The sequence below is a fragment of the Camellia sinensis genome, chromosome 6, assembly GCF_055761805.1.
Source record: "Camellia sinensis isolate YWXY chromosome 6, ASM5576180v1, whole genome shotgun sequence".
Lineage (NCBI taxonomy): Eukaryota > Viridiplantae > Streptophyta > Magnoliopsida > Ericales > Theaceae > Camellia > Camellia sinensis.
Window position 1 is genome coordinate 21,699,925 of NC_138966.1, and position 14,316 is coordinate 21,714,240.

General features: G+C 37.7%; 1 protein-coding gene across 1 annotated transcript; it reads right to left on the bottom strand.

Moving 5' to 3' along the window:
• Positions 1-377: 377 nt before the first annotated feature.
• LOC114260480 (DNA-directed RNA polymerase II subunit RPB1-like) lies at positions 378-13,946 on the bottom strand. Its single transcript, XM_082873402.1, has 14 exons — positions 13,618-13,946; positions 12,394-12,657; positions 7,484-7,765; positions 7,220-7,378; positions 6,803-6,964; positions 6,505-6,725; positions 6,273-6,414; positions 5,851-6,186; positions 5,459-5,745; positions 5,097-5,355; positions 1,958-5,016; positions 1,610-1,681; positions 752-802; positions 378-636 (listed from the first exon to the last, which is right to left on the bottom strand). Exons 1-14 carry the CDS (start codon positions 13,699-13,701, stop codon positions 537-539), a joined length of 5,478 nt encoding a protein of 1,825 aa, XP_082729528.1. The 5' UTR covers positions 13,702-13,946; the 3' UTR covers positions 378-536.
• Between the last annotated feature and the right edge of the window lie 370 nt (positions 13,947-14,316).

A 14,316-nucleotide genomic window follows, 5' to 3' on the forward strand; every position in this document is an offset into this window, starting at 1 on the left:
TTTTATGTATTGTATTTGATCATTGTAACTTCCACAGATGCTTGTAATGAACTGATGGTATAGTCGTGGATATTATCATGTTGTTGCTACACTTGCTGCATCAGAAGAAAGATTCACAAGATGCTTAACATTACGATATCTCTCGTCTTTTTTTTACTCTTTGATTTAAGTTTTGTAATTTAAATTATATTTTTTATAAACCGCCAATCCGCCCGAACCGCCAAGGCAAATCCGCCATTATTTGCCAACTGAACCGCCGGTTTTCGATAAGGAAAATGGCAAATTCTAGTGACACTTTTATCAATCCGCCACCCGCCATACGGTTTCTATTTTTCTCTCAAACCGCACCGACCCGCACCGCGCACACCCCTACACACAAGTAGCGAAATGACTCTGCATATTGCATAGAAATTTCAAATCTTGTCGACTAAAGCTCATATTCTTCGATGTGAGGACTTCTCGTTCAATTTACAGATAAGAGAGAAGCCCATTATGTACATTCTACAACTAATTCAAATGGTTGTGAAGATTATGATCTAGTGCTTGCTCCCATTGTCCTTGTTGCTTATCTGTGGAGTGTACTGACTTGTAGATGATGGTGAATATCCAGATGCACTTGGCGAGCACCGAACACTACTGTGGAAAGAATATGAAAAAACACAGTTTAGAAAGAATGGGTTCACTGACAAAACCAATTTCAGACTACGCAGAAAATATAGAAACTAAATTCAGACGGAGAGGTTCCACCCACCTGTACAGTGAACTTGGGCTATAATCTGGGCTCACGCTAGAATTGTAAGGGCTGCAAAATTGGAACACATGACGAAAAAAACTCGATGACAAGTAAATTTAAAACAGATAAATAGCCAGTTTTTTAATCAATCATAACGTTATCACTCCAGAGCATCATGTACAAGGCCTGTGAATCTGTGTAACCAATGCATCTAATACAAAACATGCCCAGATAAAGTACTGGACATATTCCTCGTTTCAATGTTGTGAAAGTAACACCACCACAGGCATAAAAACCAAACTAAAAGAGTAAGAAAAAAATTATAAGAAATGTTTCCCCAACAAAGCCCCTCGTGTTATTCAACGGAAATAGCGAGTAGGAAAAAAAGTTTTAAGTCATTTCTCCACAGGGAGAGAACCTTCAATGCAAACAGCAAGTAAGAAAAAAGTGAATCACTTATCCACACACCCCACACACACACACACACACACACACACACAGAGAGCAAACCTAAACCATTGCAAACTCAGATACCTAGGAGATATACAGTGTCACATAAATCAGTGACAAAGGATCACTAATGACTCAGACTTATAGAGGAGTGATGAGCAAGTAAATTTGGAAACACATAATAACTATACTGAATAAATGTGTCCCAAACTTAAAATTCCAATTCCATCAGAACATTAAAATACATTCGTTGTGGCATCGTACTCTAACTAGAATGATAAGAACATCATTTCTAATTCACACCACAAACATTAAATACTCATTGTGATCGTGCTCTAGCAAATGATATGAGGCTTTTAATCTATAGAAAATTTAAAATGAACAGTAAAATTTTAAAGCCTCAATAAACATGACCGATAGATTTACTTGCTGGGACTAAACATTGGACTTGAGGGCGAGTAGGTCGGAGATGTTGGTGAAAATGATGGTGATGTTGCACTGCAATATAACAAGTCAAAGATTAAGCAATCGAATACAAGATTAAGTCAAGGAACCAACATAACCCCCAACATCTGACTTAGCCCAAATTAAAAATTCAAGAAGAAAAATCTAAAATCAGCAGTCAAAACTAAAATCAAGAGACTAGTTCACGTGGCTGTATTTGGTGATTACCAATTAGGCTTTCAACTCTGCATAAATCAAATCTCAACTATACGAGGAATGGCAAAGCAGAACAACAAATTACATTTCAAAGGTAAAGTAACCGTCATTTACCTGTAATTCGGGGATGAAGGACTATATGGACTGGATGGCGAGAGTCTTGGACTGCTAGGGGAATAAGCAAGGGACGGATTGTAACTCGGAGATGTAGGGCTGTAGATTGGCGAAGTTGGACTGTAACTCGGAGATGTTGGACTGTAACCCGGAGAAGTTGGGCTATAGGCAGGGGAGGTTGGGCAATACGAGGGAGAAGTTGGACTATAAGAGGGTGAGGTCGGGCTGTAAGACGGTGAAGTTGGGCTGTATGATGGAGAGGTTGGGCTGTAAGACGGTGAGGTTGGGCTATAAGATGGAGAGGTGGGGCTATATGCAGGTGAGGTGGGGCTATATGCAGGAGAGGTGGGACTGTAAGCTGGAGAAGTTGGGCTGTAACTGGGAGATGTAGGGCTGTAACTTGGAGAGGTAGGGCTGTAGCTGGGCGATGTAGGACTATAACTAGGTGATTTAGGGGAGTAAGATGGACTTGTAGGAGAATATCTAGGGCTTGTTGGGCTATAACCGGGAGAGCTTGGACTATATGTTGGGGAAGTGGGGCTGTAACCAGGTGACGTCGGGCTATATCCGGGGGAAGTTGGGCTATACCCAGGAGAGGCAGGACTATACCCGGGAGAGGAAGGACTATATCCCGAAGAAGGGCTGTAACCTGGAGATGATGCAGGAGAGAAGCCCATCCCACCAACATATGGAGAAAATTGGGCATCTGTAATTGGTGACAAGCGAAGATTTGGGCTCAGCAAGTAATTAGGTGACATCATTCCATCATGGTAAGGGCTACCCGTAACTGGCGAACGACCAGGCATTGTGCCAAAGTCCAATCTTTCCATGTAACTAGGAAGCTGGATATCAATAGCTTGATGCAACATCTTCTCATTTAGATACAGGGCACAATCTCCGGTACCAACGGGTGCAAGCTGACCCAACATAATATTTTCAGTAACTCCCCGCAGGTAATCTGTCTCAGCATACACAGCAGCATCAAGAAGAATGTCCACTGTTTCCTCAAATGAGCATCTCATCATTGGCCCAGTGCCATTCCGATTAATACCATGACGAGTGATGGCCATCAAGTGACCTCGATAGGTCATGGTATCACACAATATAGCCAGGTGCCTATAATTTACATACGATCCGTCAAAAGAGATAACAACTCGTAATTCATCTAGCAAGGACCGACGAACTGCTTCAATTCCAAGGGCTTCAATTACTTCAATCAAGTGATTGCTAGTTGTCCTCCTGGCATCGACATCCTCATGGCAAATAACAGCCAAAAGGTTGACTCCTTCAGTATCAAGCATCCACTCATTCTCAGGCTTAAATCCTTCGTTCTCGTCAAATTTATTCACTTTACCTGATTTAATGAACACCTTGTTAATATCTGGGATACCTCGAAGGGCCATTTCTGTCAGCATGTTGCATTCAATCTTCTTGAGAAAAACATCATCTTCCACAGATTCATCCTGCAACTCCCCTTTAGAAGCCTCATCATTCATGATTCGGATACGTAGAATCAATTTCTCAGCATTATCATCATTAAATATGCAGCTTAAATCATCATCAAACTCAAGATTGATCTTCTCAGCAATGTCAGCCATGCTCAGCTTCTTATCGACCATCATCTCACGATTTAATTCTATACGAAGTAACCACGGAGAAATCTTATCTGGGGCAATTTCTTCATCTGGCATTTCATAGTACGACTTGACAAAATCAACATCCTCGTCTATGACTGTGTTCATGGGGTCTGGATCATACCACACTTCAGTAGCCTGTGTAACACTGCGTAAAGTAGTGTATTCCAGAGCACACTGTACATTCTTGGCCCTTTCTTTTGTCCTGCTGACTTCGGGCTTCAAATAGACAGAGAGAGAAGGGGTTTTGATTTTTTTAGCCACATTAATGATTTCCCTCAACCTAGGAACTCCGAGAGTGACATTTTTAGCACTCACACCAGCATAGTGGAAGGTATTCAGAGTCATCTGAGTGGCAGGCTCACCAATAGACTGGGCAGCAACACATCCAATCATTTCTCCAGGTGCTACAAGTGACTGTAAAAATCGCGATTCTATCTCACCAATAACCCACTCAAATGCTTCACGAGTAAGCCTGTACTCTTTCAACACCCTCTTACTGGCAAATGTGCTACGGAGAAGAATGTTGAAAAATGTGGTGGCATTTTTCTGTGCTTCCATGCTTAGCAAATCATCACCAGGGACAACCTTCAGCCTTTCCTGAAGCTTATCAACAGCTTCCACAATCTCCATTGGATGCATATCAGAAGGTCTTCTCAAGTCAACCTTGAATGTCTTCTGTGCATTCCAAATGAGCCGCTTCAGATTCACAGGCATAGGCCAAGAGTTATCACCAGTAGTAGCAATTTCCATTCCAAGCTGATACCGATCCACTTCAAGTTTCTGGACTTCAGCTTCAAATACATTGCGGAACTCCCGGATGGTTTTCAGATCCCCCACATGTTCTGGCAACATGTAGCTTGGGTTCCAATTCTCGTCATCAATCTCATATTTGAAAACACTATCAAACTCGGACTTCTTCATTTTAAGGGGATCCAGCTTCTGTGTTTCGATCCAAACAGCATCCATACCATCTTCCCCGTACAGAAACTGGATAACATCCCCCAGTGAGTTCCTAACCGTACCGTCATATTTGACCATAATATCTTCCATAGCTTTCACTAGTCGCCTCTGGATATATCCAGTCTCGGAAGTTTTGACTGCCGTGTCAATCAAACCTTCTCTACCACCCATTGCATGAAAAAAGAACTCTTGAGGAGTCAAACCTCGTAGGTAAGAGTTCTCCACAAATCCACGACTTTCAGGTCCATAGTCATCCTTTGTGAAATGGGGAAGAGTCCTATCTATGAAGCCATATGGGATTCGCTTACCCTCAACATTCTGCTGCCCAACACAAGCAGTCATCTGTGATATATTAATGAAACTTCCCTTTGACCCTGCCGTGACCATTGCTTTCAGATTGTTACTCTCTGCTAAACTCTTCTGCGCACTACTTCCAGCATCATCACGAGCTTTGTTCAGTACCTGAACAAGTAACCATACGTTAAGAAAATCATCAACAAGTCATAAGAACTTTCAGGAAGCATTCAATATAATTCATCCACCTGGTTCACTCTGTTCTCAAATGATTCCATCATAGTCCGGCCAGGCTCAGCCTCCAACTGTTTATCTTGGGCAGCCCTAATAAGCTCTTTCACCTCCTTCTTGGCTTTAGAAATAGTTTCATTAATTTTTTCCATAGTTGCAGCATCTGCAATTGTGTCCCCAATACCAATGCTGAAACCATTCTGCAAAAGCCAATAATTAACAAGCCACTGGGTATGTCCCAGGAATTTGCGAGCAGCATCAGGCCCAACCTCCTCCCTGTACATGCAAACATAACAGAGTGAATGCATGCCTAACACGATGAAGAAATGGAAAAGTATCCAAGGATCTTCTACCTTTCTTCAATTTTTTACAAACATACCAGATGACATGAATAAGACTTCCTGTGGATGTGCCAAGGGTTTTCTTGCAGAGAGTTCCAGAAATGACTTCCCCTTTTTCTATACGAACTTGAGTGTCTCCTGGGGTTATAGGTCCAGTTTCGGTTTCTGAGTGCCAGGCTGATGTCCTCAAGAGGTTTATCTGCTTCGGAATGATAAGATTGAACACTTGCTTTCCAGTCCAAAGAGGCCTAGGTTTCAAAATTGCTGGTGCTGGTATCTTTCCATCAAAATCCTCCCACCACATCAAGATGTTCATGAAAACATCCTACAAAAGAAAACAAAGGATTAAGATCAAAACAACGGAATTGGAGGAGATCACCATAATTAAAACAAAATTTGACAGAGAGTGTAGTGAAAGAACAAGAATCACCTTCTCAATAAACGTATCTCTCTTCGTTATCTTGCGACATCCTAAAAGTGCGTCCTGCACAACACCCATGACAGGTCTATTTGCTTGAGGTGACACAATGCACTTGGGTACCATCATTAACTCTAAAACTTCTGCTCTGGTTTCAAACGACTGAGGTACATGCATGTTCATCTCATCTCCATCAAAATCTGCATTGTAAGGAGAAGTCACAGATAAATTCAAACGGAAGGTTGAGTATGGCATGATCTTGATTCTGTGCCCCATGATGGACATCTTATGCAGACTCGGTTGTCTGTTGAAGAGAACAAAGTCTCCATCATTTAAGTGTCGCTCCACCTGCAATGAAGATGGAGCATATTCAAACAAAAGTAGATAAAAGTAACCCATTAAACAATCATGTAAAGCACAAATAGGATACTTGCCTTGTATCCAAGCTCCAGATGATGATCACTGCTTTTCTTCAAATAACGAAGATCAGCCCTCTGACCATCTTCCCTGATGATGTACTTGGCTCCAGTTTTGCCAGGGGGAGGATGAGGGCCATTCTCAACGAGCTCCTTCAGCCTAGCAAGAAAGATAACAATATGTAACAAGGACTTTAGAGCCAAACTTACAAAAAGTAAAATCATGTAGAGTTTCTAAGACATTTGAGACCTTTCAATGTTATAAGGAGTGACAGTTTCCGGATATGTTAAATTTAATGCAATACTCCATGGTACACCCAGCTCATCAATGTTAATGGTTGGATCAGGAGTGATGACTGTCCGTGCTGAAAAATCCACACGTTTACCCATCAAATTACCCCTAATACGACCCTCCTTAGCCTTAAGCCTACTGCATATTGATTTGATAGGCCGTCCTGACCGCTGTGTAGCCTGAAAAGTAAACAGATTCAAGTGAGAAACGATGTAACTATAAATATGTAAATAGGAGTGTATGGATGCAGACATACCCTTGGCTGACCCGGAAGCTCATTGTCAAAATATGTAGCTACATGGAACTGCAATAACTGTGCAAATTCAGAGATTATGTGAGCAGGAGCCCCATTTCTCTCCTGTCTCCTCAGGTTTTCGTTATGTCTAATGATCATAGCCAACTGATGTGTTAAATCATCCTGCTCTAAGAGAGAATGAGGTGAGTCACAATATTGAATTTGAGCTTTAATATGTAACATAAAAGTTGCTTGATATCAATTACAAAATTATTCCATTGAATTAACTGGCTGACATATGACCATGTAGAAAATTATAAACTACAAACTCACTAAACCTACATTCCAATGAACTCCAACAGAACTCCATAAGAGTATCTACAACTCCTATCTTGAAAAGAAAATCCCTCATAAAGTGAAACAACAAAAAAGACTTGCCTCACTCCGGGCAGAAGTATCCATCATCACAGAAGGTCTCACTGGAGGTGGCGGTATTGGAAGGACTTGCAGTATCATCCAATCTGGACGGGCATACTTAGGATTCAAGCCTAAAAATATGCAGTCTTCATCACTTATACGCTTCAAGACATTAAGAACCTATATATCATGTAAAAGTAGCTTTGTCAGTCTTGACAAACCAGAAACTGACAAGAGGAAAGCATAAGAATCACATTGCTAGAAGCATTTCTTCACTATAGTTACCCTTTCAGCAGAGAGCTGCTGTTTCCTTTCAACAGGTTCAGGAAGCTGTTTGGGGCCATCATTTTTCTTCTTCTGAATCTTGTATTCAGCAATCATTTTCATACCCTCAATGGTGAGCTTCGGTTGCTGAGCACCACAGCCCCCTCGACCCTTAACTGGTTCATCAGTACCTTGACCCTGGGTGTCTTCACATTTGGTTTTGCTCTTGCAGGCATCCAAGATCTTTTTAAGTCTATTTTTTGGATTTCTGATTTTTTCAGCTTGCTTAAATTTGTGATCCTCCTACAAGAGTAGGAACTGAATAAGAAACACAACATCCAACAATACATACTACAAAAAATAAGGAAGGAAATAAGGAAAACAATAAAAAATAAAAATAAAATTTAAAAAACTCAGAGCATATCATCAGATAATATGACAGCAGAGGCATTTGTTCTGAGAAGATCTCTGGAAACAGGCTGAGCCATTACATACAAAGCAAAGCTTGATACATTGGAGGTTCACGAATAAACCACATTTAAAATATGGAAACAAAACTGTAACAAGAGTGGCCACTGGTTAAGTGGTTAAAACTCGGTCAATTAACCTTGAGATTGTAGGTTTGAACATGAGGACAACCACTTCGTGCAAACAATGTCAAATGTTATGTGTATGTGCTATGTTACATGGACTCGTCACTTTGGGGCGAAGTACCCGTGTCGACACGACACGACACGGGTGCGGGTGTGAGATCTGTGTCGGATTCGCCTCATCTCTCTCGGACACGGCACTTCACAGACAGCAAAGAAATGGAAGAGGAGCACTTTACAGACAGCAAAGAAATGGAAGAGGAGAAAGGAAGAGAACCTGGTCACTGTTGGCTTCGATCATCGATCACGATTAGGGCTCTCACTATTGATCACGATCGTCTTCGTCTAGGGCTTCGATCGTCTTCGTCTAGGGCCTCGATCACTGTCGATCTCGACCTCGAGCTCGATCGTCTTCGTCTCTCTCTTCGTTTCTGCTTCTCTCTCTGTCTTCGTCTCGTCTCTGCTTCTCTCTCTCTCTCGTCTCTCAATCTGTTCTCTCTCTTCGCCTCTGATTTGATCATATATATTGATCATATATAATATATATAATATAATTTATATAATATAATTTATATAATTTATATATAATATATATAATATAATTTATATAATTTATCATATATAATAATAATTTTTATAAATTATTAATCATATTACATTTACATTAATATATAATATATAGTATGAATTACATTAATATAATAATATGTAATATTACTCATCTAAAAAAAATTATATAATACAATAGATATTATATAAATTATATAGATATTATATAATAATTATTGTATAACATATAAGATATTTATAAGATAATATATACTTATATATATTAATAAAAATAAATAAACACATATATGTAAAATAATTATTTGTTATTTATATAATATAACTCATCTTAATAACTATATTTAAAATATATATATATATAACGTATCCCCGTACCCGTATCTAAATTTGGATACATATCCACGTATCCTTAATTTTTAATTTTGAAATGTCCGACCCCTAGATACGCACCCACACCCGATCCTCGTACCCGCGTCCGTGTAACTTAGTGTATGTGTACCCAAACCCCCACCCAATACAGGGACAGATTTAGCATTGGGGGGTTCATGTTCCCACCTAACTTTTGATATAAATAAATTATAACAACCCTATACATAAAGATTGTGTCTTATTTATCTCCCATAAAATTGTAATAGTGCCCCTCCTTAAATCATGTAAAATTCCCTTTTATTATAGAAGTGCCATATTCTATTCCTTTGTCAAGAGCAAGAATTGAATCAATTGTTCATTTCTTTCCCATTATGGAGGTTTATTTAGTTGGTTGTTTCTCCCCATTGTGGGGCTCTTTGTTGGGAAACACATAGCTATGAGTTGCTTTTTAGAAACATGTGTTTAGCACATGCCATCACCATTTTTTCTTTCCATGTAATTTACCAAAAAAAAAAAAAAATGCCGTCCTAGTTGAAAAGTGGAACCCAATTGAATCTAATTCCCCAACATGGCTTCATACCTTACTAGAATCTAGCATTTCATATGTTTTCTCTTACAACAACAAATCCCCTTCCTTAATTACCCTTTTATTCATTAACCTTTTTTTGATTAGCCCCTGTATTTGTTAACCTTTATTGAAACTTGTTCTTAATCTTGTTGAATGTTTAATCTTGTTTGCCCAAAGGACCTCCCACACCTATGAAACACCGTTAGACCTATGTTCATTAATATCTTTATTGCTTTCATTTATAAAATATAATATAAATAAATAAAACTCATACGATTGGAACCTTCAGCACATTTAGAATAGTATAAACTTGTGATTGATAAGAGTAATTTGTTTTAAAATATTTACTGATTTTTGGTTCACATTAAATTTACTTCCAAATTGTATGTTTGTGCCCATTACGTAAACAATTGTGCAAACCCCAAACACGGATCAATTATTTATTGGGAACAGGCTAAATTAGCCAAAAAGTCCACCCATTCTCTCCACTTCTTTGCACGCCTTTTCGTAAAAAGCCAAAAAGTCACTAAAAAAGCCAATTCCCAAACAAACCCTTAATTATTTAACTTTATAAACATTTATATAGGCTTTAGTTGTTGTTTTCAAACATCTACTACGTTTCCACAATTTTCATTGTTTCCCTTGTGTTTCCGATACATCATTTCCAAAAATGCTCCCGCTTCGAAGCTAACTGAAATTAACACACTCAAACGAAATATTGATTATCTAGTGTATGTTAATTATATCATACTACCAGCATTGATTATGTAAAACCAATGACCCTAAGTTAGACACCATCACTGTAACAACCCTAAAGTAATGAGAACCATAATCACTCAATTCCATGGTGTCAAAATGCAAATTCAACTTAGGAAATGATATACAAGCCCACTTTCTAGACCCAGTGATGTATAAGAAAGATGATTGACTAATGATTAGAGAAGATATGAAAGAAAAGCCTTAGATATTTTAATTGATTGCCACATCATTGGGTTTGAAAGTTTTTAGGTGTAGCACTACTCTTCAACTTATTGCAGTCATCATGAGCACTACAAGAGTTCGGTATTGAATAAGATAAAATCCTAATCAATCAATCAGAGTTCAGTGACGGTTTGTGCAAATAATGTCAAATGTTACATTTTTACCCAATCTACCCCTCCCAAACCCCACCCAATGGGACTAAACTGAGCGTATCTTTTTTTAAACAAAATTGTAACAACAATGCCAGGTGAAAATTGAAGTCATACTGAATGAAAAAGTAACAAATGTTCCCAATGATATATAAAAATAAAAATACATCTTACATCAACATGATGAAGGCAATGAAGGGCACAAGTGTAAACAAAGCAAAACTAAATGTAACCGTCTCCTCTATGTATGCGGATACATGGTATATTGCTCCTACATGTAAACCTACATCCCCAAAAAGCAATGGACTTTAATACGGTGTAAATGTAACAAAAACAAATTAAAAATTAAATATATAAAAAAGTCCCCACTCATCCACATAAGGTAGCTTTGAAAAATAAACACATTGTAAAGGAGGGAAATTCAAATAAAGTTGACTCAATTACAAAAGTGGATGGTTGATATGCTTATTCATGAAAAGCACAAACCATCCAACACGTAGACATGATTGGCTTTCTGGAAACATGTATTTGTTTAGCACCTGGCATTAAGTTTTCCCCTTTCCATGTAATTACAAAAAAACAAAAAAAACAAAAAAACAAAAAAAAAGGTCATCATGTTTGAAAAGTGGAACCCAATCTAATCAGTTAGTCCAGTCTAATTCCACAACATGGCATTATACCTAGTACAGCTAGAATCTAGAATTTCATATGTTTTCTTTTACAAAAACAAATACACTTTCTTAACTAGCCCTTTATTCATTAATTAAAACATGTTCTTTAATCTTGTTTTCCAAAAAGACCTCTCAAACCTATGAAAAACCCTTTGACCTTTGTTCATCATTAATATCGATATTGTTATTTATTTTTTAAAAATAATAATAATATAGTTTTTTTAAAAAATTATTTGATTGGATCCTAAAGCACATTTATAGAATCATATAAACTTGTGTCTGATAAAGCTAGTTTGTTTACCAATTCTCAGTTCACATTGAATTTACTTCCAAATATTATATTATAAAAAAATTATTTGATTGGGTCCTAAAGCACATTTATAGAATCATATAAACTTGTGCTTGATAAAACTAATTTGTTTACCAATTCTCAGTTCACATTGAATTTACTACAAAATTGTACACTTGTGACGTTTACGTAAACAAATGTGCAAACCTCAAACATGCTCAATTATTTAATTATTTAACTTTACAAACATTTATAGAGGCTTTAGTCTTTGTTTTCAAACATTTACTATGTTTCCAAAAAATACCGTTGTTTCCCTCTTGTTTCCGATACATCATTTCCAAAATGTTTCCATTTCGAAGCTGACTGAAATTAACACAGTGAAACAAAATTTTGATTATCCACTTTATGTTAAATATAACTTACTACCAACACTAATTATGTAAAACCAATTATCCTAAATTAGACACCATCACAACATCACTCCTAAAGTAATCAGAACCATAATGAATCAATTCCATGGTGTCATAATGCAAATGCAGCCTATTGCAGTCACTATGAGAACTACAAGAGTTCGGTATTGAATAAGATCAACTCCCAATCCATCAATCAGAGATTTCTATGTAAGTTTCAGTAGTCAACTGAACTTCTCATCTTAACTCTGGAAGCTAAGACAAAGGAACTAAAAATCCAGAGATGCTTTGACAACCAAGTAGGTATGTGAACTAATTGAAGGAAAAAAGCTACCTCATCGGCCAGTATTTTCGAGCAATTGAAGCAAACGCAACGCATAATACTGAGTACGGTTTTCAAAAATCCGATATGGAACATGGGTTTGGCAAGCTCAAGGTGCCCGAAATGGCCAGGACACTCTGCCATGTTAGCCATGCAGGTCTCGCACTTGATCTTCCTGTCAATGGTTCCCAGCCGAGGGTCGCTGAGGCCACCGGGTTTTGGCTTCCCATGCTCTGTCCTCTCGCTGTGCTCAATCTGCACCACTGACATTTGCCTCTGCCAGAAATTCAAACAAAAATCAATTAAAAACAACATCACACGATTGAACTTCAAAACCCTAGCAACTCATTTGGAAAAACAAAAAACAAAATAGAAATGGACTAGCCGTAGCGAAATTTAAAACATCTCTTTTCGGCAACCAAAAAAATCAAATAAGCACAGCACCACATGATTCAACTCCAAAACCCTATCAACTTAACAAAAACAATGTAGAATGGACTAGCCGTTGCAAAATTCCAAACATCTTTTCAGCAACCAAAAAAATCAAATAAACACAACATCACATGATTCAACTCCAAAACCTTAGCAACACATTTGATTGCAGAGAAACAAAATCAAAATGGACTAGCCGTAGCAAAATTCCAAACATCTCACTTCAGCAACCAAAAAAATCAAATAAGCACATCAACACAGGATTCAACTCCAAAACCCTAGCAACCTAACAAAAACAATGTAGAAATGGACTAGCCGTTGTGAAATTCCAAACATCTCTTTTCAGCGACCAAAAAAAATCAAATCAGCACAACATCACATGATTCAACTCCAAAACCCTAGCAATTCATTTGATTGCAGACAAACAAAAAACAAAATCGAAATGGACTAGCTGTAGCGAAATTCACAACATCTTTCTTCCGCAACCAAAAATATCAAACAAACACAGCATCATATGATTCAACTGCAAAACCCTAGCAACTTAACAAAAACAATGTAGAAATCAACTGGCCGTTGCGAAATTCCACACCTCTTTTCAGCAACCAAAAAAATAAAACAAACGCAGCATCACATGATTCAACTCCAAAATCCTAGCAACTAATTTGGTCTCAGAGAAACAAAAACAATGTAGAAATGGACTAGCCGTTGCAAAATTCCAAACCCATCAATTTTCTTGTAATTTCTGAGCAACCAAACATAGAAAACGAAAATCAAACAGAATACAGTGGGGATTGAAAAGATTACGATTTCATCGGGGCTGAGAATGCCGAACTGAACAAAGCGAACTTTAGCGACCTCCGCTGGCGAGTACGGAAATCGCGTATCCATGTCTACTATAAAATCTTTGAAGATAGCAGTCCCAAAAAAAGGAAGAGTTTTTTAAATTATTCGATCAAGCTTCGATTTTGAGCGAAATCACTGTAAATTTTGTGCAAATTATGTCCACAATTTGTGCGCATTTGTTCTATTTCTTGGACAATGTTCAAAGTTTTCAATTTTAACTGTTACTAGTGAAGTTGCTTCAGAGAAAGAAGCTTCGTCTCTCTCTCTCTGTCTCTCTCGCTCTGAATGCGACGAGAGAAAAGAAAAGGCTACAAAATCGACGCATAGGCGGCGTGAAGGGTATTTATAGAAGAGGATGTCCGAAATCTTGACCGAGATTTGAAAGGCTCTCTTGAGAATGTTCGGAGCTAGTACTGTCCTTATCAACACTTTAAATGCAGTGTACCTTATCTATTATCTATGCTTGCCTTTCTGAAAAATATATATTTTTTGTGATTTTTTTATTATTATTATTTTGTTTATCACGAAAAGACGTATAAAAAAAATAAATTAATGTGATGAATATAAATCAAAAAGGCCAATTTTTGCAAATAAAAAAAAAGTCTGTTTATTATCTTATTTAAGTCACATTATTTTTTTATTTTTTTTATATTTTTAAAA

Bases quoted from the DNA above. Each gene is read 5' to 3' on its own strand.
- LOC114260480 (XM_082873402.1), bottom strand. From the start codon at position 13,701: ATGGATACGCGATTTCCGTACTCGCCAGCGGAGGTCGCTAAAGTTCGC. The intron at 12,658-13,617 runs GTAATCTTTTCA...AATTTCTGGCAG, and splicing joins TTCTCAGCCCCGATGAAATC to AGGCAAATGTCAGTGGTGCA. The intron at 637-751 runs GTGGGTGGAACC...TTCTTTCCACAG, and splicing joins AGCCCAAGTTCACTGTACAG to TAGTGTTCGGTGCTCGCCAA.